The following is a 23,691-nucleotide window of genomic DNA, read 5'->3' on the forward strand; positions in this document are numbered from 1 at the left end:
TATTCCATTTAACACACTTTGTCAATGATTTTGAGGTGACTGTACAGTGCCAATCTCTCTTACAGAATATTTTATGCAACATTACACTCAGGGCTTAAAGTGGTCCTGGAGAGGTGGTGGAACTCCTTTCCCCTAACAACTCCCCCCACCTCATTAGGCAGAGCCTAGATCAGTGCCAGGGAATTTGCGCCCTACCTCCCATAAGTGATAATTGTCCCACAAAGAAGGGGTGTGGTCACACAATAATAACTCCAATTAAAATTACAACACACAGTAGCACAATCATATACACATTCCACCGCACGTAGTGCCCTTGTGTCATATTCACACAGCAGTGCCTCTTATACACATAATGTCCACAGTTGTGCTGCTTAAACACATCTGTCTTTATCACTCCAGCAGCTCTCTGTCCATGTCCCTCAGCAGCTCCATGCCCTGTGTCTCTCCAGCAGCTTCCCCACTTCTGAGTCCCTTAAGCCCCCTCTCACCCTGTCTTCAGCAACTACAGAGCCTCTTCTTCACTTCAGCGGCATTGATGGCATGACATCATATACACCATGCCAGCAGAAGAAGCCTCTGGGAGAGGCTTTTCTGTTGGAATTACTGTTCTAGGCTGTGGTAGAGGTGGAACGCAGTTCCCCCTACCATTAGAGGTGGTGGAACTCAGTTCCACCTAGTTCCCCCTCAATTTAACCCCTGATTATACTTCACTGTGCACCTGCTGCCACACACTACAAATGTGGAAATGGAGCAGGTGGTTACAAGTTGATGTGGTGCGCAAACTAAATAGAATACATCTGCTTGATACAGTTATACAGTATGTAAGAGCGGACTGGTATACAATGGTAATGATGTTACAGACTTTAAGCAGGGGCAGATTTAGGGGTGAAGGCATAACCAGACACACAGTAATGGCCACCCATCCCCACCTAATTTTTTTTTCTTTTCATTGATTGGTTACTAGCCCTCATTTGATGGCAATTTAATAGAATAATAAAAAGCCACTTTCTATGACAATTTTTTATGTGTAATTCTGTATACTTATTTACTTAGTAGCACAGCTTACAGGGGCAGTAAGTGCATGTTGTACTCATTTACACTCCATGTAAGATGGCATATGGTACAGTGCAGAGGAAATATTTTACAGTTACTGTACGGTACCACTTCAGGCTGAAAATGTATTTATTATTATTTATTTATTAACCGAGTCTTATATAGCACATACATATTCAGTAGCGCTTTACAGAGAGTACTTGAACATACAGTACACACCAGTCCCTGCCCCAGTGGAGCTTACAATCTATATTCCCTGTACAATATGGGTGGGGGTTGGCACTGGCAAAGTAATATTGGCGATAATTATACAAGTACTCAAATCTACTGTACCAACGTATATACCGCACAGACTGGAATGATCTGCGGTGTCTGGTTGGTGGTGCTCCCAAAGGGTTCAGAGTCAGAACTGAAAAGTTGAGTCACGAGAGTGACAACAAGGAAGAACACACTTTTTTGGGGCACACTTAACAAGTGAAAATTGACCATTATTAAAATTTAACTTTTATTAAATAGCTTAGCTAAAATATCAGTACGTAAAGCAAAATTTACTTATTAGAACAATTGAACAATAACATCGTCACAATTTTGTATTCAAGTGCGAAATAACAAGAATAAACTTCCAGTGGTCGAATGGTTTTAATTTAGATTATAGTACTACATTGTCTTCAATAACATTCTGACCCACATGGGAGTATTTGACACATGACACTATGTCCCTCGTGTATGTGTAATGTGGTACAGTCCCTGTACTTATTTCTCTTCAATATGGCTGTCCTCCTGAATTAATGACCCTGGTATTGGGTGGTAGTGTGCGGAGATACAGAATAAGAAGATTGGGAGTTTAAAGATAGGGTGCTCCTTCGACCAGACAGAGGTGTTTCTGCTGTCTTGTATGTTACAGCTCCAGGTATTCCCTCTTGGTCCCCCACACAGGTACTTGCCGGCCACTCACTGCTTAGCTATTGAGTTCGTAATGGAATTCAGGTCGGACCAGTGATGAATGGCAGTAATTTCACCATTAGATGAGAGTACATCAAGGTCTTTAAAAAGGAGCTCAGGTGTGCTTCTGCTTTTTATCATGTAGAGCCTTCACCTCTCTGTTGCCAATTTGCATTGCAGAAGGGATTAGGAATAACACGGCAATCGAGAGAGCCACGGAAAATAAGTATGTCTGAGATAGTATAGATAAGAAAGTGGGTGTCGGTGAACCCCCCTTCTACTGTTCACCATCTACCTTAAGTATTGAATGGTAAATGAGAGTAATAGGGGTCAACGAGGGTCCCACCAGAAGGAGAGGGTTAATTGTAAAGAGGTACCCAAGTCTCCAGTGAGGAGTCGTACACTTGGTGTCAGTACTGACGTCACTGAATACCAAACTGTACCCACGGGATAATATTTTTCAAACAGTGTGCTTGTTATCTATGTGAAACATACACAATGATTTTGGTATACAGTATGTAACTCCTCAGGCAGGGCTAGTGAAGTATGAGATAGTTATACACTTAGTTAATGAATCAAAGCTGAATCCTAATATGTGCATGAGATAGGTACACACTTGGTTAATGAATCAAAGCTGAATCCTAATATGTGTAATATCCGGTATAAGAGTGTGATGCTTACAAATTGACCACATTAATCACCTGCATAATAACAGAATAGTGACATTCAACAAAGGTGCTGGAAACAGTGTACACCCCAGCATTGCTCACAAATAACCAGCGTTGTCTTGGTGTGGCTTAGAGAGAGTTTATACAAAATTATTAGCAGTCCCTATCTCATAAATTGCAGTAAACAAAAAACATCCAAGGGTGACAGGCACCCTGCTCGTAGTAGCGGTATGCTGTATGCGGTGGACCCGAAGGGGTACCTGTAACCCAACAAGGGCAGTTGCCTGTGATGTAAGGAGCCCCTGGTCGATTTAGACTGCTACGTAGTGTTAACAGACTTGCGGGGAACCGGGTTGGATTCCAACACTCACAGCACCCGCACTAGGAAGTGCCAGAGCCGCCTGTGACCAGCGGGTCAGGGCTGCTGTGCAAACTTAGCTAGTCTGCGGGTAGCCGGGGTGGATCGCACTATGGCCCTTATTCTGAATCGTGCGGTACGGGCCGCGTGCGGCCGTACCGCCGATGTTTTCAGTCTGCACATGCGCAGAGGTCAATCTGCGCATGTGCAGCCGAATTCGCCGCAGACGTATTTCGTCCGCCGCAAAGGGGGCGTATAGGGGCGTGAGGGGCTTCATACCCTCATTTCCCTATGCATACGCCCCGCGTTTCATGGGCGTTCCCATGCAAACGCGGGGCGTATGCATGGTAATGAGGGTATGACGCCAGTGATGGGGGCGGAAAGCTGACGTCGCCGGATGTCAGTTCTCCGGCCCCATACAAGCTATCACACGGACGATTGTCCATGTGGTCTCAGCTTGCGGGAGCTGCTGGGGCGTGCGGCCCTGCCTTCGATGGTCGACGACCATCGAATGCAGGGGGCAGCTCCCACCATGGTGGAGGCGTACGCCCCACCATTTTCATGCGGATCGCCAGCCGTCCGTGTACGGACGGCCGTGGCGATCCGTAGTGTGGGCGGGGATTGGTTTGTGCGGCCGGAGCACCGTGTGCGGCTCCGGCCGCACGATTCAGAATAAGGGCCATTGCACGGCACCCGCAATGGAGGTGCCTGCGTGGCCCTACCCCTGTCAGCTCGCTCCCCATTACCTTCAGCCCTCTGGGCCCCCCATCTCACCCCCTGTCAGCTAGCCCCTTCCTCCCATCATCTAAACCCCTCCTTACCCCTGTCACCCCCTGTCATTTTCTGTCAGCTCATATGCTCATCCCCGTCACCTTACCCCATCCCATCCCTTTGTCAGCTCGACCTCCTGTCTCCTCACCCCCTCCTTCCCCGCAATCACCTCACCCATTCCTGGCTGGTACTGAGCATGTAACCTTGGCAGGCACTGAGCATGTAACCCTGGCTGGCAATGAGCATGTAACCCTGGCTGCAATGAGCATGTAACCCTGGCTGGCAATGAGCATGTAACCCCTGACACTGAGCATGTATCCCTTGGCAAATAGCAGGTGACCCCTAGCATTGAGCAAGAAACCCCTAGCAATAAGCATGTAGGTAAGCGGCACTTATGTGGCATAATATGTAATAGGCATTACTGGCAAATTGTGTAATCAGCATTATGGTGTGTGACATGATGTGTAATGGGCATTACAATGTGAATAATCCCCTGTCCTATAAAGCCATGCCCTAAATTTTTGCTGCGTGCAATGTTCTGGTTTTTTTTTAGGTGTTGGGTTGTTTTGCACTGGGGGGCATCATTTGAATTAAGGGTGGTATTATGTGGCCCACATTATTATTTATAACCACCGGAGCCGGCCCTAGCCAATTTGATGTCCTAGGCAAAATTTTGGCTGGTGCCCTCTAGCACTGCCGCTAGTTCCAACTCTGATCCAGAACCCCTCTCCCAGCAAAGCAAACCATAGTCACACTACACAGCGCATAGTGATGCATAGTCACATTACACAGCGCGTAGTGACCCATAGTCACATTACACAGCACGGAGTGACTCATAGTCACATTACACAGCATATAGTGACCCAAAGTCCCATTACACAGCACATAGTGACCCATAGTTACATTACACAGCACGCAGTGACCCATAACCACATTACACAGCACATAGTGACCCATAGTCACATTACACAACGCAAAGTGACCCATAGTCACATTACACAGTGTGTAGTGACCCAGTCACATTACACAGCACATAGTGACCCATAGTCCCATAAAACAGCACGTAGTGACCTATAGTTACATTACATGGCACGCAGTGACCCATAACCATATTACACAGCATGCATTGACCCATAGTCACATTACACAGCCCGTAGTGACCAATAGTCACATTACACAGCACATAGTGACCCATAGTCACACTACACAGAGCGTAGTGACCCATAATAATCACATTACACACATATATATTCAGGGCTATTTTTCAGCAGGCTCCAGCAGGAACTGAGGCCCTTATTCTAGTTCACTCTGACAAAATATTTCTTAGATGGACAAAACCATGTGCACTGCAGGTGAGGCAGGTGTAAAACCCCACCCAAATCTAATTATCTCTGCACAAGTAACACCTGCCTCACCTGCAGTGCACATGGTTTTGTCCATCTAAGAAATATTTTGTCAGAAAGAGTGAACTAGAATAAGGGCCTCAGTTCCTGCTGGTGCCTGCTTAAAAATAGCCATATATATATATATATATATATATATATATATCCACACCTGGACCGGCACTCCCTTCGATTCAAGCAATGTCGCTGCGTGCATTTGTTGTAGAATATACAAAGCAAGGTACCGATTCCCCTCAGGTAGCCTGCACAAACACGTCACTGCAGCCTTCTCACAGAAATAGAGTTGCTTTATTAGACCTCGACGGGCCGTTTCGGGGTAACACCCCGTTTTCAAGAGGATCCTCTTGAAAACGGGGTGTTACCCCGAAACGGCCCGTCGAGGTCTAATAAAGCAACTCTATTTCTGTGAGAAGGCTGCAGTGACGTGTTTGTGCCGGCTACCTGAGGGGAATCGGTACCTTGCTTTGTATATATATATATATATACTGTAAATACATACATACATACATACATACATACATACATGTGTGGACAAGGGGGCCCTCTCCCTCATGATGACACCATCAATTCCCTCACATTATATACCCTACACTCACTCACTGTTCCCATTCCCCAGTCCCTGCTTTCAATACCTTTTGGTCGAGTAACTGCAGGAGCCAGCCACAGAGAAGGAGGCAGGAGCACACACTGTACACCCGAGCACAGGCAAAGTTGGGGGTGTGGCCTAATCCCTGATCCCATGGTAACGCCCCCTTAAAAACCACTAACATGCTGCAGGAGCCTCATGAGTGGGTGACAGTCACAGTGCAGCCCTTTCTATAATCTATGGCCGTCGGCGCCGCTGAGGAGAAATTCAGCAGGCAGCCGTCCAGGTCTCCAAGAATCCCTGTGTGGTGTGCTGCACGGTGTGGGGGGCGGGGCCAATGCGCGAGTGTCAGTCAAAGTTTTGACTGGTGCTTTGGCTCCTCTCAGCCCGCCCAGCTCTCCCAGTCCTCAGCGGCCTCCACCCCGCCCGCCACTCAGCGTTTTGCAGCCACAGTGCAGCCCAGCCCCTCAGGCACTACTGCAGGTTGGCAGTGCTCAATTGAGCGGCATCAGCAGCAGCGTTGACATTCGGCTGCCCAGCTGCCCACCACTGATAACCATTGGTAAAGAAGGCTGCCACCCCTAGGCATAGGCCAATGCCCTAGGCAATTGCTTAATAGGGCCGGCTCATAACACCCACCCTGACTGTGACATATGGAAAGGGGGGGCCAAGAGGCGTGGAAAGTGAGTTCCCCCACCTCCCCAGGACCACTTTAAGCACTGGTTAAGAGGTGAATTTGCGGTGTGTGTTTGCTGTATTTGAAATTAAAGTTTATATATTAAAATAAATTTGACTGGGTGTAAAACTTGGCTGCTGACATTTTTTTAGAACTGGGTACCTTGGCTTTTGTATATCAATATTTATCAGTGATATAGTGATATAACAAAATGTGGCTATTGCTATGCGCATAGCAGAACAGAGTATTTCAGGATATTAATTTGGGAATCAGTGACCGGTCCACTCAAGATATTATATATAAGTAAGGACAGTGGTGTATGTGTCAGGATGAAGAGGAATGGTGGAGTTATGAAGAAACTTAAACAGTTAATGGATGGTTCAGGGTTCCCCAAAATCAGAGAGTAGTTATGTAACTACTAAATCTGATGTCAAAGAAGATGTAGGCAGTAGATTTACTAAAGCTTCTAAGACAGACAAGAGGTGTTGTTGCCCATAGAAACTAGTTTCTAGCTATCATTTCTTTTTCGCATTCTAGAAAATGATAGACAAATTCTAAATGGTTGCTATGGAATCTTGTATGTTTAGAAACTTTAGTTTAATGCAGTAGTTCAAAACTGTAGTTTCTACTTGTAGATACAGGACCAGCAACAAAGTGTACATATTTTATAGAATACTTGCTTATGGCTATGCCTACCCTCCCGGAATGGCTGGGAGGCTCACTAAAATCAGTTCCCCCTCCCAGCCCCCTGGAAGGGTGTGCAAGCTTCCCGCATGTGCCTGGACCCCCGCATTCCCCCCAGCATCCTCATACACTGCCGGTCAAATGCCGGCATTCACTGGTCTACGCGGAGGGGGCTGGGCTATAATTATGCAAATCGCATCATCTTAATCAGGGCTTGATGATGCCAGGCCCTGTCCCGCCCCATGAAGCACAGCTGAAAGTATCCTCGCTGGGCTTCTTGCGGAGAGGAGAAATAAAATGGCGGCAAATATGTTTTTGGTTCCTGAGTCCAGCATACTCCCTCAAACCCCCTTCTCAACACCACCCACAAAGGAAATGAAATCTTGCTGCCTAGGCTCCCACCTGCACTCAGGCAAATCAGAAGAATTATTAATCATTTTCCACAAACTGACTTATGGGTAAAGGGTAGGAAAAGTATAGTGATCTTCTATAAAGCTCATGTACTTGGCCTAGTAAGTGACTTTCATAATCTATAATTTATGGCACATGTGCTAAGCTTTAACAAGCCAATTCCTTTCTCTGCAGCTTATTTTGTAGTGTTCCTTATTTCAAATCATTTTATATAAAGTACTCTTTCTGGGAAATGGCTGGATCACAGAAAATTACAGCCTGTTTTAACACAAATGCACAACAGCACTTGCTAATGTTAAAAATGAACATTTAGAACATTTTTAAAAGACTTTTATAGATATCTGACTCTCCAAGGATCCTGGAGCAGATCAATGGACGCCAACCAAGATCATTAAGTATGACTTACCTTGCCCATTTCCTTTCCTCTCTGCCTTTGAGGTTCTTTCAGAATGCAGCCGAATGTCTTTCTGGGGAATTTCATTTAATATCTTGGCAGCATACTCAATTCCTTCTGTCAGATCCTTAAGGCAGCCCTATAAATAAAAGGTAGAATATTTTATTGCTAGAGTCAGCAAAATGATTTTACTCAATGAGCTCCTAACTCAAACTACTATATTATGATTACTATTATTATGATGACCTCATTGGCAGCTGGTGAATTCAAACTGTGCAATGTTCTGCAAATGTCCTCAGCACCGCATGGATACAATCTGTTCTTTGTTATATTGTAGCCATTAAGGACAGACACATACCGACCACAACCTGTGAACCCCTGCTCTCTGCAGGCCACTCAGCAGAGGAAATCAGTGCACTGCATTTTCTAAGAAACCAAGCCATTTTAAATCACTGGTAAAGGTACAGAATCTATTCTCTCAAATAATACTCAAATGGCTCATTAAATTAAATGGAAAAAGAAAGTCAATGTCTTAACAATTAATATCAAATGCTCACTACTCTTACACATCATGTGCACCGGCAACCTCCCCACATGATGCGGCTGTGCACGCTAGGAGAAGGAGGAGAGACAGGCCAGCTGTATGATGTTCCCGGCCTCTCCTGCTCCAGCGGTGCAGATGCCATCAAGTTACCAGGCAGCAGCCAGTAATAATTGAAAAAGGGGGTGCAGCACGGACACTACACCAGCAGGCCTAGCCAGCTCAGACCAGGCCATGATTGTCGCCTCTCCCGGCCATCGCCCGCAGAATCGCAGAGGAGCCCGGCCCAGCACGCACAGAACACAGCAAGACTACCACAGGCAGTAATTGAAGAGGCAAATTTCATCTATTTTAACTATATTGCTTTTAATATATGTTTGAATCACCGACATTGGGCGGTGTTCAATGCCCTGGCGTGTAGCGTGTGGATGCCTTGATAAAGGACTCATAGTCTGAAACGCGTTGGCAGAGGGGACCTGTAAACACTGGACAACACACCAGGACTGGAATACCGACAGAAAGCATCCAGGGACGCCTGTGGCTTGTCATCTTATGCGCTGTTTGTCTGCTTTCACACAGTAGACCATTTCATCTGGTGAGAGTCCATTGTTTACACCCTTTTTTTTATATTGTATTGTTTTGAACATATTAAAAACGTACTTCACCATTCTGGACATCTATCTATCTGGTTCTTCTATGTGGAACAACTTGTAGAGGATTGGAGCATACCTTGGAGTCATATCACTCCCTTAAACCAAAGTGTGAATAGTCCACCATTCATTTAGTGGACCACAGCACAGGGTACGGTTTTCACCATATAAAACCCATTATTGGTAGGAACTGCATTTGAAGTTATCACACTAAGGCCTGTATTCAGTGTTGGTATATGTGGTTTCTTTCCTTTTTTCATGTCACATGAGCAACCATTAGAGACATCTATGACAGAGTTGCGTGTGGATACATGAATAGAGGGAGCCCTTGAAAATACTGTCAGTACTCTTTCCTACATTTGTATCTTTTCTGTGTGTTGGGTGACACATTCACCGGACAGTTTTAAGCTTGCTCCCAAGCGCAGTGTTTTATCTTGTAAATCTCTTTAATATTGTACCACAGGCAGTAATTGAAGAGGCACATTTCATCTATTTTAACTATATTGCTTTTAATATATGTTTGAATCACCGACATTGGGCGGTGTTCAATGCCCTGGCGTGTAGCAGACGAGGGGGGTTTGGATGGCGAGGATGGCTTTTTTTGGCAAGAAAAAGCCATCCTTGCCATCCAGCGCCCTCGTCGACTGCTCGCCCTATTCTACCTTCCAGGGGAATATTCGCCGTCAGAAGTACGGCAAGGATTCCCCAGAACGGCGAGGCTCACCGAAAATGCAGGAAGCCCACTGCATATACCGGCGAGCCTCGCCATTTTCATGGTCGCACTCGCCGTTTTCACCACGTTAGCAAAACTAGTGAGGTGAAAACGGCGAGTGCGGAGGGGGGGCGCGAGCTGTGACAAGCTGTCGGCACTGCTTGCCGTCACAGCTCCCTAAAAGCATTGAATATACCCAATTAACAATAAGTTTGATGGTAGTATCATCTGCTAGGGGGCGCCAACAAAATCTTGCCTAGGGCATCAAATTGGATAAGGCCAGCTCTGGGATAGGCAAATGTCAGCCCTAGAGGCTGTAATAATTGGTCATATATCCTTCCTTTGAGAATATGTGTACAATTACATTTGTACATCCTGCAGGTACAGGAAAAGATGGCGCTACCATAGTAGCAATGGTGCAGTTCATATAAGGATACCCTGGGTACCCTGACGACGAGCACTGGCTCAAAACACTTGTGTAGGTGTTTGACCAATTTTGCAATAAAGCAATTGTGAATGTATCCAGTCTCTAGTGGATATATATATATATATATAAGATGTACTGAAAAAGTGATGACTTCTTATAGAAAAGTAATACTAGATTATTCCTTTAGTAGAAAAAGGGAAAAAAACACTTTACTAGAAATGTTTTATTTAAGAACATTTTGTACTTTACATTTACTTTCAAAAATGTATCTTGCGCATCACAAGGGGGCCTGAGTTAAGTCACAACATTTTTGCGGAGCACACAACAAATCATCGATGTTCAGTATTTTTATGCACCAGATCCGTACTGTGCATTTGTAGTATAGACTGGGAAGGCAAATGCAGTACAGCATCAGTGATTGTCAGTGATTGTCAGCAATGGCCTAAATTTCTGAAAAGGGAGGCATGTTGCCACCTTAAATGGAAGAAGACAGAGATTTCCTGGCCTTTTGGTGGAAGATGTGGCAACCTGCTTTTTCGAACCCCATGGGTCACACTGCCAGCCAATTGTGTCGTAGTTCATTGGATTCTAGGTCCTAGGACACAGCTTGGCTCAGTAATGCATAAGATAGCTCCTTCAACCACATCTGTCAGTGATTGTCGGCAATGGCCTACATTTCTGAAAAGGGCAGCATGTTGCCACCTTAAATGGAAGAAGACAGAGATTTCTTGGCCTTTTGGTGGCACCTGTGGCAACCTGCTTTTTCGACCCCATGGGTCACACTGCCAGCCAATTGTGTCGTAGTTCATTGGATGCTAGGTCCTAGGACACAGCTTGGCTCAGTAATGCATAAGATAGCTCCTTCAACCACATCTTAATCAGGCCCCTGATGCTTATACATGCTATTTATACATGCTACTTAATACTCATAAGTATTATGTGTTAGATGGTTTTCCTATTTTTCTAACTTTTTTTTCTCTGATAGTATGTGACAGATTATCAAGACAAGATGTTGTCTCAGAGAATTGAGTGGTTATGAATATATATTTCAGGATCTCCTGGTAACATCTTGTTACTATTTAGCACTGATGCACTTCGGATTGAATAATGCCACAGATGATAAGTTGTGCAGAAGCATACAGTAATAAACCTACAGTAAAAAATGTTGGATAAATGAATATTTTTCCTTACAGAAAAGCATTAGGAAAATGGATTATGGAGTGAATTGCATTTTAATACACACTCTTTACCTAAAACAAGATCTGAAACAATTTATCTTACCTAAAATGTTATTTAGCGTGACGTGAACTAAAAAGTGCTAGAGCGGAACGTATCCACCACATTTTTCAGATATGATTATTAACAGATTTAACTTTTATGCAGAAATTTGTAGATTTATTTTTCAGTGCTGAGGTTCATTGTACCACTGCATATTTTAACTTTGATAACAAATATCAATCATATAGGTAGTTCTGATTATGTTCAACTTTCTAAAATAAATGCCACCCGTTACATTTAAAATGAATGCAGAAGAAAGGAAGACATTTATCTGATTTAAAATTCTAGTTTCAAATGCCTACTAAAATTTAGATACTGTAGGTATATTAGTAAATAAGTCAGGAGTTACAATATATCATACCTGTATAGTTTTATTGGTGGTTTTCTCATTTCTTCTACAATCTCTGCAGAACTTAATCTGAGTGGATAGGTATGCCACGTCGCTCAGTGTGCTAAGGACCCAGTGATTGGACTCTTGGTTCTCACCATGCCCAAAAGCAATGGATGAACTTTCTTCTTTCAAGGATGCGCTCATATCTGAAAATAACAAAGTAACTGTGAATTTGGTGCAACAGATCATAACAGGGCAAATGCATATATATATATATATATATATCAGTAGTATTGTCGACTCTTCATTTATACAGACATCGAGTGCCACACCTTACGTCCTGTATCCCGCTTTCTTCCATGAGCTGTGGGGGCACCGTTGCAAGCTACTGCAAACAAGCAGGGAGTGCCGGATCCCCAAATTTCATATATATATATATATATATATATATATATATCGTATTTATCGGCGTATAACACGCACTTTTTCTCCCCTGAAAATAGGGGGCAAATGATGTATGCGTGTTATACGCCGATATAATGTTAAGAAGCCATGTTTTACCGTATACACCGCCGATAGCAGCGTGGATCAATAGCAGCGTGTGGAGTGTGAGCCTGTGAGGCAATCAGTAGGCAACGGCAAGCCGCGCCTTCCTCACGTCTAATTCTCGCGGCCGTCGGAGCGTAACCACGGCAACGCTCTGCACCGCTGGCTGAGGTAGGAGAACTTGTACCTGTCAGGTAGAAGTTTACTGTATGTGCTTATGATTGGCGTTGTACAGAATGTAAATTTACCCCCCCCCTGATACTACGGTACCTTACTCTTTTTTTAAATTTAAACTTAGGTAAAAAGTATACCACTGCAGTGTGACTACTGGTATCCCTAATGGATTTAAAACAAAAGCGTGGAGCATATACAGCTGCTTTCAAGTTGAAGGTTGTGGAATATGCCAAACAACACGGAAATAGGGCTGCAGCAAGGCATTTTGGAGAGCCACCAACTGAATGCACAATACGAGAGTGGCGAAAAATAGAAGAAAAACTCAAGACATTATCAAAAACAAAATGCAATTTTCGCAGCGGTATTGTTAAATGGCCAAAATTAGAAGAACAGGTGAAGGAATTTGTAGTAAATCATAGAAAAGCTGGTATTGCTTTATCAACAAAAATGATCATTATTCAAGCAGTGAAAATCAGCAAAGAGTTGCAAATACATGATTTCAAAGGAACAGCATCATGGTGCCAAAGATTCATGAAGAGGCATGAGCTTCGGATGCGAACAAGAACCATAATTGCCCAGCGTATGCCGGATGATTATGAAGAGAAGATAATAAATTTTCATAAGTTTATTATCAAACAAAGGAAAAGAAAAATTTTTGAAATTGGTCAAATAGGCAACATGGATGAAGTACCACTCACCTTCGATGTTCCTTCAAACAAAACTGTGGAAGCAAGAGGTGCAAAGACAGTAACAATTAAAACTTCAGGGCATGAAAAAAAATCATTATACCGTGGTCCTTGCTGTCACTGCAGATGGAAACAAGCTGCCACCATTGGTCATTTTTAAAAGGAAAACTTTGCCTAAAGAGAAAATTCCAAGTGGCATACAGGTGCATGTTCATCCCAAAGGTTGGATGGATGAGGGAGGCATGAAGCTTTGGATTAGAAATGTGTGGGAGAAGCGCCCAGGTGCTTTGTTAAAGAAGCCATCCTTGTTAGTACTGGACTCATTCAGGTCTCATCTTACAGAACCAACAAAGAGAGAATTTCAAAAATGCAAAACAGAAATAGCTGTCATTCCAGGAGGACTTACATCACAATTGCAGCCATTGGATGTTAGCATTAACAAGCCCTTCAAAGCCGTAATGCGTGAAGAATGGAATAAATACATGTGTGATGAAAACCAACATGAAATGACGAATTCTGGGCGAATGAAAAGACCTGGCATTTCAAAAGTTTGTCAGTGGATAAAGACTTCGTGGGACGCAGTTAAAGAAGATATTGTTATCAAATCTTTTAAGAAATGTGGCATAAGTAATGCTTTGGATGGTGAAGAAGATGAGCTGATTTATGAAGATAGTAGCAGTGAAAGCAGCAGTGTTCATTGCGATTTTGAAGATAGCAGTGAAGATGAAGAGTTTCTTGGTTTCCCAGATAGTGATTTCTGAGTAAACTTTTGTAAAAACAAAATATCCAAGTTTCTTTTGTTAAAACAGTTGCTTTTACTGTCCTTTTACATTATTTACCTTATAAGTGGTAATAATATTAATAAAAAAAAAAGTTCTGAGCTACCCTTATTTTTTTCCTGAAATTTCCCTCTTAAAATGAAGATGCGTGTTATACGCCTGTGCGTGTTATACGCCGATAAATACGGTATATATATATATATATATATATATATATATACAGAAACAAGATAGAGGTGCGCTACAGTTTTATCACCAATGCCCACTTATCAGGTGGCTAGTAAAACAAAAAGGATATCAAATAGATAAAAACAAATAACATTTATTCAGTTCTACAGCATGTAGTTTATCTTCAGTTACGCATTTCCATTTTTCACAGTGTGCCACATACAGAAATACTTTGCAGCCCTACGCGTTTCGTCCTTCAGGACTTCATCAAGGGCAATGAATGTATCTAATATAATAGTATGAATAGTGTAGATATAAACTGCTATTCCTTTATTTTGTGCAGTAATATGCTGCAGCAGAACAGGTAGACAGACCTCATTATTGACCGAGTGCCGCCATTGTTTGGAAGTGTGTTGGACTCCTTGCTTGGAGTACCTAGGAGGGCACCGGACTTTACGATTGTTATGGTGTGCTGTTCACCGTGTGAAGATTATATATATATATATATATATATATATATACATATACACACACACACACACACATACTGTAAACTACCAGTATAAAAAGGCAAAGGGGAGAGCCAGCCAGGATTCACAACTATCCTGAAGAAGCCCACCTCCGGGCGAAACTAGTTGATGTGAATTCCTGCACTCGCCCAGCGCCGTCCACACAGCGACAGCACCAGCGAGAGTCTGCCGGCAGACACTCACCCCAGCCTAAAGGTAAAGAAACCTGAACTGCCCATTTGGAAGCAGAATTACATACTACGTTATACAGGAGCCACAGTTTGTGGCAATCATCTACTGGTACCACAAAGACTGTGTTAGTCTATGTGAGTCTATGTACGTCATCCCCACCCCCACCTTCCCCACTGTGGCAAGTGTACCGGTACTAGGATAACTTATTACCAAAAAAACTTTTTATCCACCTGTTTTTTCCGCAGCTATTTTATATATAATATATATTGCATATTCTTATTGATATATATTTTATTCATCCAATTTTTATTTTTTATTTTTTATTTTTTATTTTATTTTAAATTCATTTTTATTGTGTATTGTACCTACATGCAATGATAAATGTCCCAGAATATGTTTTAACTTTGTGACAAATAAATTCTTTATTTATTCATCAATACTGTGCATGTGATATATGAAGTACCATTTAAACACATAGCACACATAACAGTAAGGTTGAGTGACATTGAGCGCAGGGTGGCACCCTAGGGTGCACATCGTATATCATACTGTATTTTGTGTGTGCGTGTGTGTGTATAAAATATATGAATATATATGATACAATACACACTTACACATATATAGACACTGCTCTGACTTTACTATGGAAGTTATATGAAAATAGTAAAACCTCATCATCGTTTTCTTGTGAAGCGCCACAATTCCTTTGGGCGCCAGATTGTATTATGCTTACTTCTGCTGCTTGCTGCAGTTTCCTCCTTAGCAACAGGTGTGTCTATCACCACTCGGCGTGCCCCGGCACTGTGTATCACTCTCTTCCTGTTGGCTTGCTCCACTGCTGTTGACACTTGATTTTGAAGAGATGTGTTTATACTGCTTACAAGCTGTGGCAGCCATATCTCTACAGGTCCGCTACATTCAAGAGGCTGCAATAGAAATTAAGTCACTAGCTTTTCTATGCATTTCAACCAGCTGCTCATAGGGAATACGGTCATTGGGTCACCAGCATGTTGGTCAACAGTCATTAGGTCAACACCATTAGGTCGACATGCATTTAGGTCGGCGTGAGTCTAGGTTGACATGCAGGAAGGTCTAAATGAGTCTAGGTTGACATGGGTTAGGTCAACAGTCAAAAGATCGGCATTGTTTTTTTTTTTTTTTGAGCCGACATGTGCCGACTGGTATTTCATGCCCTACCATCCACTAGGGCATGGGTCCTCAAACTGCGGCCCTCCAGATGTTGTGAAACTACAAATCCCAGCATCCCTTGCCACAGTTTTGCTATAAGGGACTGTTAAAACTGTGGCAAGGCATGCTGGGATTTGTAGTTTCACAACATCTGGAGGGCCGCAGTTTGAGGACCCATGCACTAGGGCATGGTGGGAGAATAAGATAGTGTGCCGAGCGTAGCGAGGCACCGTGTGTGAAGCATGACGAGCACAGTGAGCCATGTGAGGGGAGGTGGTGCTATGTTGCAGTGTTCATGTCGACTGTTTCGACATTCAGGACAAAAAAGTAAAAAAAAACCATGTCGACATTTTGACTGTCGACCTAACCCATGTCGATCTTCCGGCATGTCGACCTAAATGCATGTCGACCTAATGACTGTCGACCAACATGCTGGTGACCTAATGATCCACACCCGGTCATAGTGACAGCTCCATGACCTTTATACAACACCATGTAAATTATGTCAATAATAACATATCAACATATAAAGAAAGGTTTTAAGTGTAATGCTTTTTCCTACTGTGTTTTTCTGACAGCATCGAAGGCAGTTTCCAACAAAACAAATGTGACTAAAAAAAAGTCAGACCCGTTTTATCGGAAAAGACAAACCTTGGACTTTTCCGGCATTTGACAGTCAGAACATGGAATTACTACTATTGCGTTACAGTCAAGAAGATAGAAAACGGCCTGGGATTCTGACTGTCGGGATGTTCCGACAGTAGTAACCCCAGATTGAATTCCTCCCTATTGTATTTCCTTAACAGAAATGTAACCAACACATTTTTGAACTTGTTACATTAAACTTTACATTTTAGCGGGGAATTCAATGTTTGATTCCGATCACGGTCAATCTGACAGCATTTTGACCATCAGTATTCAATGTTCTGACTGTTGGTAGCGTTCAGACAGTCTGTATACACGTGGATTGTCAACATCCATGTACTGTATATTTGGTCGAAAACAGCAGATTTGACAAACCAGGCTTCGTTTTCGACCATGTATATCTGACTTGAAAGTGGAATCTGACATATTTTGATGGGGTCAGAAATGGCTGCATTGAATAGATGTGTGCTGATAGATCCAACTGTCGGAAATATTGGCACACATTGAATACCTATTAAACTGTGCTGAAAGTCGGTGCCCACACACGCACCGATCCCGGCGGTGCGATGCTGTACGATGGGGTGCGCGCTCCCGCGGCACCTCATCGTACAGTACAAAAAGTATGTGCTGCACATACTTTTTGTACTAGCTTTTTCTAGCATAGCATCGCACAAGGCATACGATGCGATGCTATGTGTGCTAGTTAAGCCCACAACGCACGCCGGGAACGGTGCGTGTGTGGGCACCTTTACAAACTGCTAAGAATAAATGTAGTAAATAGCTTCATTAGGTATTAGTAAATGCCTAATAAGGTCATGATTGTAATTTATAGGATTTGGGAAATAGAATAGTTCTGCTTAATAATAAAATTCAAATTAGTTGTCCATCTCAGCTTATCATCAATATAAATGCATGTATGTGCAATAAGTAACTATTACAGTACATGCTCTATACACTTGAGTCTTTCTTTCACTGCGCGGTAAAGTGAAATAATAATTATAATTCTATAATACATGATCTCTTTATGGGGAACTAAAATAAAATGATAGATGTGTAAGCAGGATATTATATTCCCCGAAGGTACCTTTGCAATTTCAGTTCAAATGACCTACCAGGTGACAGGTGACACATCATTATACGTGCATGGTGGAAGGAAGCAGATATTCTACAGCAATCACACCGCTTATTTTGTAACAGTCATTTAAGCAAGAAATTGCTTACTATATCTTTTTTTTTACTATACAATAGATTGAGACTCTAACATTTTAAAAGGATGCAAAGATAGTATACATTTTAGTGAGCTTTTACACATTCCAATAAAAATATCAGTATAGTATACAGTGGCAGTTCTTATCTATAGGCTGCAGGACTTCAGCCCCCCAAGGTAAAATGTGTCACTGTAGTGAAGCCAGATGCAATCTATGAGACTGCTCTAGCTTCACTGTGACTGGCAGTGGCTTCCTATTGGAAGTCATACCTGCCACTCACCTGAGGCAGTCCCATTGGGAGCTGAAGCAGCCCATAGAACCTGGGGTATGTGCAACTGAGGCTGATATTGCGCTTGCACCGATTGTACAGGCATCGGGACCGCACTGGGGAGGAGCAGGAAAGCAGCAGTGGTGGTGGGGGGGACAGCATCGCAGACGGTGAAAGCTCCCCTTCTACAATGAGGTAGTAGCTGCTGCCTGCTGCTAATAGTATAGCATAGTATACTATAGTATGAACAGTCCTCCAAGCTTGATAATTCTTCTAACAACATTAAAAGTGGAAGTTTTTGGAATGTAAAAAACAATGATGTCTTTTATTATTGTTATTATTATTAATGTATAAAACAGCAACATATTATACACACTGAGGAGATCATTATGGAAACAAACTTGTAAATAATAATAATAATAATAAAAGTGGCATGAACTTTTTCAGCAATTGCAAAATTAAGAGCTTTCTTAAACATAGCTGTGACTGTTTGGAACCAGATATAAGTAAAACCTATTTAGTTACCAACTACACAGGTCCATTGAGTTTAACATTTCATAAAGGAAATGAATAATATAAATAAATGGTAACAGAAACATAAATACTTTAAAATTATTTTCTCACATTCTCTGTTAATTTGTAACAATCTGATTTGCTGTGTGCAACCAATTGCATAAAAATAGAAACATAGAATTTGATGGCAGATAAGAAGCCCATAGTTTGCCTCTTTTTGGTATTTCTCGACTTTTTTTTTTATCCGTTGTTCTTTGTAAGTATATGAATATGCCTATCCCAAGCTTGCTTAATTTCTCTACTGTCTTAGCCTTTACCACACGGGAGTCTATTCCACTTACAGCCTTTGGGTTTTTGCAGGGGCTGGCTGGCAACTTTTAGCCTGGGGGGCAAGTCCAGAGCACCGGCCCATAAGTAACAGCGCATTGTTAAATGGAGGTTTTTCGTATATGAATCACTAAAAAAAAAAAAAAAAACAATAATAGGACACCACAGGCTGCTCCCCTGTATAATATCAGGTCCCCACAGGATTTTCCCCCTGGCTAGTTATGCCAGAACCAGTGGTGTAACTAGCCATTTTGGTACCCTGTGTAAAAACAGGAGAGTGCGCGCCGAAGGCGCGCGTCAAAATGTAGGAGCAATACTTCATGGGGAAGAGGCGTGGCCATATAAAAGTACTAATAACATTGTTATGCCAATAACACATTATACCACACACAGTAATGCCCATTAAGTATTATACCACACAGCGTAATGCCCCTTACACAAAATGTCGCACACCATAATGCCCATATGATATTACGACACACATTATGCGCCATGCAATGCCCCAAGTACACCTGCATATGCCTACATAATGCCCAGAGTTAATGACAGTAGTAGCGCTGCATATATATATATATATATAATGCACACAGTTACCGACAGTAGCAGCACAACTTATACTGTACACAAAGTCCACATCAGTTGCCGACAGTAGTAGTATCACAACTTATACATAATGCCCACACCAGTTACTGACAGTAGTAGCGCTGCTTATACATAACGCCCAAACCAGTTGCCAAAAGGAGTAGCGCTGCTTATACGTAACACCCGCACCAGTTGCCAACAATAGTAGCGCTGCTTATACGTAACACCCACACCAGTTGCCAACAATAGTAGCGCTGCTTATACGTAACACCCACACCAGTTGCCAACAATAGTAGCGCTGCTTATACGTAACACCCATACCAGTTGCCGACAATAGTAGCGTTGCCTATACATAACACCCGCACCAGTTTCTGATAGTAGTAGTGCTGCTTATACGTAACGCCCACACCAACACCAGTCATGACAGCAGTAGTGCTGCCTATACATATGCCCCCACCAGTTGCCGACAGGAATAGCGTTGCTTATGCGGGACACAGCACACTGAAAATTTGCCTGGCTTCCCGGCAACTCCGCCCCTGCCACAGGCTGCTCACCTGCATAACAAATAGAAAAGGACACCACTGGCTGCTCTCCTGCATAAATAACGATCTTGACACCACAGGCTGCTCTCTTGCATAAATAAATAACAGGACACCACAGGCTGTTCTCCTGCATAAATAAAGAACATGGCACCACAGGATGCACCCTTGCGTAAAAGACAGGACACCACAGGCTGTTCCCCCTGTATAATAATCATGCCATGACATTACAGGCCGCTCTCCCTGTATAATAAAAGTAATGCCATGACACCATAGGCTGCTCCCTCTGTATAATAATAATGCCATGACGCCACAGGCTGCTCCCCCTGTATAATAATTTGTGTCATGACATTACTATTATTATATTATACAGGGGGAGCAGCCTGTGGTGTCATGGCATTATTATTATACAGAGGGAGCAGCCTGTGGTGTTATGACATTACTTTTATATTATATAGGGAGAGCAGCCTGTGGTGTCATGGCATTATTGTTATACAGGGGGGGGGGCTGTGGTGTCATGGCATAATGCCATGACACCACAGGCTGCTCCCCCTGTACAATAATAATTATGACACCAGAGGCTACTCCCCCTGTATAATAAAATAATAGTAATGCCATGACACAAATTATTAAACAGGGGGAGCAGCCTGTGGCGTCATGGCATTACTTTTATATTATACATGGCATTATTATTATACAGGGGTAGCAGCCTGTGGTGACATGGCATTATTATCATACAGAGGGAGCAGCCTGTGGTGTCATGGCATAATGCCATGACACCACAGGCTGCTCCCCGTACAATAATAATTATGACACCACAGGCTGCTCCTGCTGTATAATATAATAATAGTAATGCCATGACAACACAGGCTGCTCCCTCTGTATAATAATATTGCAATGACACCACAGGCTGCTCCCACTGTATAATAATATTTCAATGACACCACAGGCTGCTCCTGCTGTATAATATAATAATAGTAATGCCATGACAAAAATTATTATACAGGGGGAGCAGCCTGTGGCGTCATTGCATTATTATTATACAGAGGGAGCAGCCTGTGGTGTCATGGCATTACTTTTATATTATACAGGGGGAGCAGCCTGTGGTGTCATGGCATTATTAGTATACAGAGGGAGCAGCCTGTGGTGTCATGGCATAATGCCATGACACCACAGGCTGCTCCCCCTGTACCATAATAATTATGACACCACAGGCTGCTCCACCTGTATAATATAAAAATAATGCCATGACACCACAGGCTGCTCCTCCTGTATAATATAATAATAGTAATGCCATGACACAAATTATTATACAGGGGGAGCAGCCTGTGGTGTCATTGCATTAATATTATTATTATTATTATACAGAAACATCGTTTTTTTTTTTTTTGTGTGAGTTTACACTTACTGTATTTTCTCCTGGCTCCTTCTCCAGAAATTCCACCTCTGCTTAATTCTGCAGTGCGGCCTGTCCTGAATCTAACCTGCGGCCTGCCGTCCTTCATCTGCAGACGCGTGGGTGGGAGGCGTCATCGTCATGACGTCCACCCAGCGTCTGCCACTAACGACGGATGAATAGAGGGAACAGGCGGCCGGGCCCTCCTCCACGTAGTCGTGGAGGCCGGCGGCCATGTTCCTGTGGCCGCAGAGATCTATTAATAGACTACAGGAACATGGCCGCCGGCAGTGCACAAAAAAAAAAAAAAAAACGGTATGGCGGCCGCGGCCCGCTGCACACATGCCAGAGCGGCCTGGGGGGCAGATGGCACCTTGCCCCCCGGCCCAGCCCGCCCCTGGGTTTTTGAGACCCAAGTGCTTGATTTAGCTTTTTAGTATTAAACTGTAGTTAACAGGTTCTTGGCCGTTCCCCAAGTCTAGCTAGATCCGCAATGAATTGCTTTACACCTCCAGATGTGTCTACCATGTTGCATATCTTTGTGTCCTCTGTAAAAAGGCATGCTTCCCTCAGAGCCGGCCCTAGCCTAAATGATGCCCTAGGCAAGATTTTGGCTGGTGCCCCCTAGCACCGCCACTAGTTCCGCCTCTGACACTGCTCCCCTTTCCCAGCACCATCAACCCTCATCATAGCAGTCATCATTTTGGTGCTCCTACCTGCAATATTTTAAATAGAAACAGTGCACACATTTGGTGCGCAGCCCAAATAGGGGTGCGTTCTTGCTGGGAAGGGGCATGGCCACACAATTTTACCCCAAATTCAAATTATGCCACACAGTAGTGCAACTTTATTCACATTATATCATGTGAGAGTGTCCCTTATTCACGTTACATCACACAGTAGTACCACTTTACCTTATATACATTACTCATCAAATTATACCCTTAGAAAAAAATCCTGAGAAAATATTGTATTTTAACCACCTCCATGGCCACACTGCAACCCAGCACAAAGCAGTGTGTGCTGGGCAGAGGAGAAGAGCTGCAGCTGCTGCTGTCACTTAAGGGGAGGGGGCCCAGGGCCCCCACTGGGCCCTCCCATCAGGCTTTGGCCTGGGTAATTTGTACCCCCTACCCCTTTCTCTCGGCACCCCTGATAATACCACACAGTAATGCCCCTTACACATGACACACATTATTTTCTCTTTCAATGGTCCTGGTGACACAGCTCAACACTGGGATGTAGGAGGGTCCGAAGGAGCCAGGCACCTATCCTAAAGTTTTAGAGGGTAGGCTCCTCCCCTACTGCATCCCTGGACTCTTCAGTTCGTGTTAGGTGCCCACTGGAGTGGGTGCTATTCTAAAGGGCTGCAGGAGCAGCCGAAGAATTAGAGTAGTTAGGGGATTTTTATTATTTTATTAACTTTTACCCTAGCTAGGTAGGCACAGTGTGAGGATTCTCATAGTGAATCCTCACACTGCTTGCGCAGCAGGAGCTGACAGAAGCGCGTCCTGTCAGCTCACTGTGCACAAGGGAGACACTGTCTGGTCCCCCTGTGCAGCGCTTATAGCCTTTTCTAAAAGGCTGCCTGGGCTCCGGAGTACCCTGAAACCGGCTCCACGTTTAGGTGGGGATCATGGGGGACAGGCGCTCCGTGATGGCGGCGGCCATTTTATGCGGAGCTTACACGCTGAGCTCCTAGATGAGAGGACAGCAGCGTTGTGACAGGCATGTTCCAAGTGATCCCCATTTGAGGGGGAGACACTGGAACTAGGAAATCCTACCTAAGGAGCGGCTTGCTGGGGGTGGTTGGCGCCAAAAGGTCACGGACCCCGCAGCAGCAGGGACCTGTGGTCTCTTCCTTCACTCTGACTTTGGCGCCTTTCAGAACGCTTGCAGCGGAGCTGAGCTGGCTTACTGATCCTGACAGAGTGACTTGGATTTCCTGGGCATCGCTTCCCCGCAGTTGAAACCAACAGACAGATAAGTGATTGGGTGCATTGCCTCTGTATAAACGCTTGTACATTGTTTGCACTGTGTATACTGATAGATATACATTTATCACTTGCATCATGTCTGAGCATCA

General features: G+C 43.6%; 1 protein-coding gene across 6 annotated transcripts in view; it reads right to left on the bottom strand.

Moving 5' to 3' along the window:
- The window catches only part of LOC146060654 (uncharacterized), a 483,494-nt gene that overhangs the window by 293,576 nt on the left and 166,227 nt on the right, over positions 1-23,691 (bottom strand). For all 6 annotated transcript variants that reach the window (XM_083174095.1, XM_083174093.1, XM_083174092.1 and 3 more), the window contains 3 exons: positions 15,673-15,865; positions 11,916-12,091; positions 7,959-8,085 (listed from right to left, as the gene is read on the bottom strand). In XM_083174095.1, the coding sequence (XP_083030221.1) occupies positions 7,959-8,085; positions 11,916-12,091; positions 15,673-15,865 (496 nt within the window). The remainder of the gene's footprint in view (positions 1-7,958; positions 8,086-11,915; positions 12,092-15,672; positions 15,866-23,691) is intronic.

The sequence above is a fragment of the Crinia signifera genome, chromosome 2 (assembly GCF_055691185.1).
Source record: "Crinia signifera chromosome 2, ASM5569118v1, whole genome shotgun sequence".
In the NCBI taxonomy this organism is placed as follows: Eukaryota; Metazoa; Chordata; class Amphibia; order Anura; family Myobatrachidae; genus Crinia; species Crinia signifera.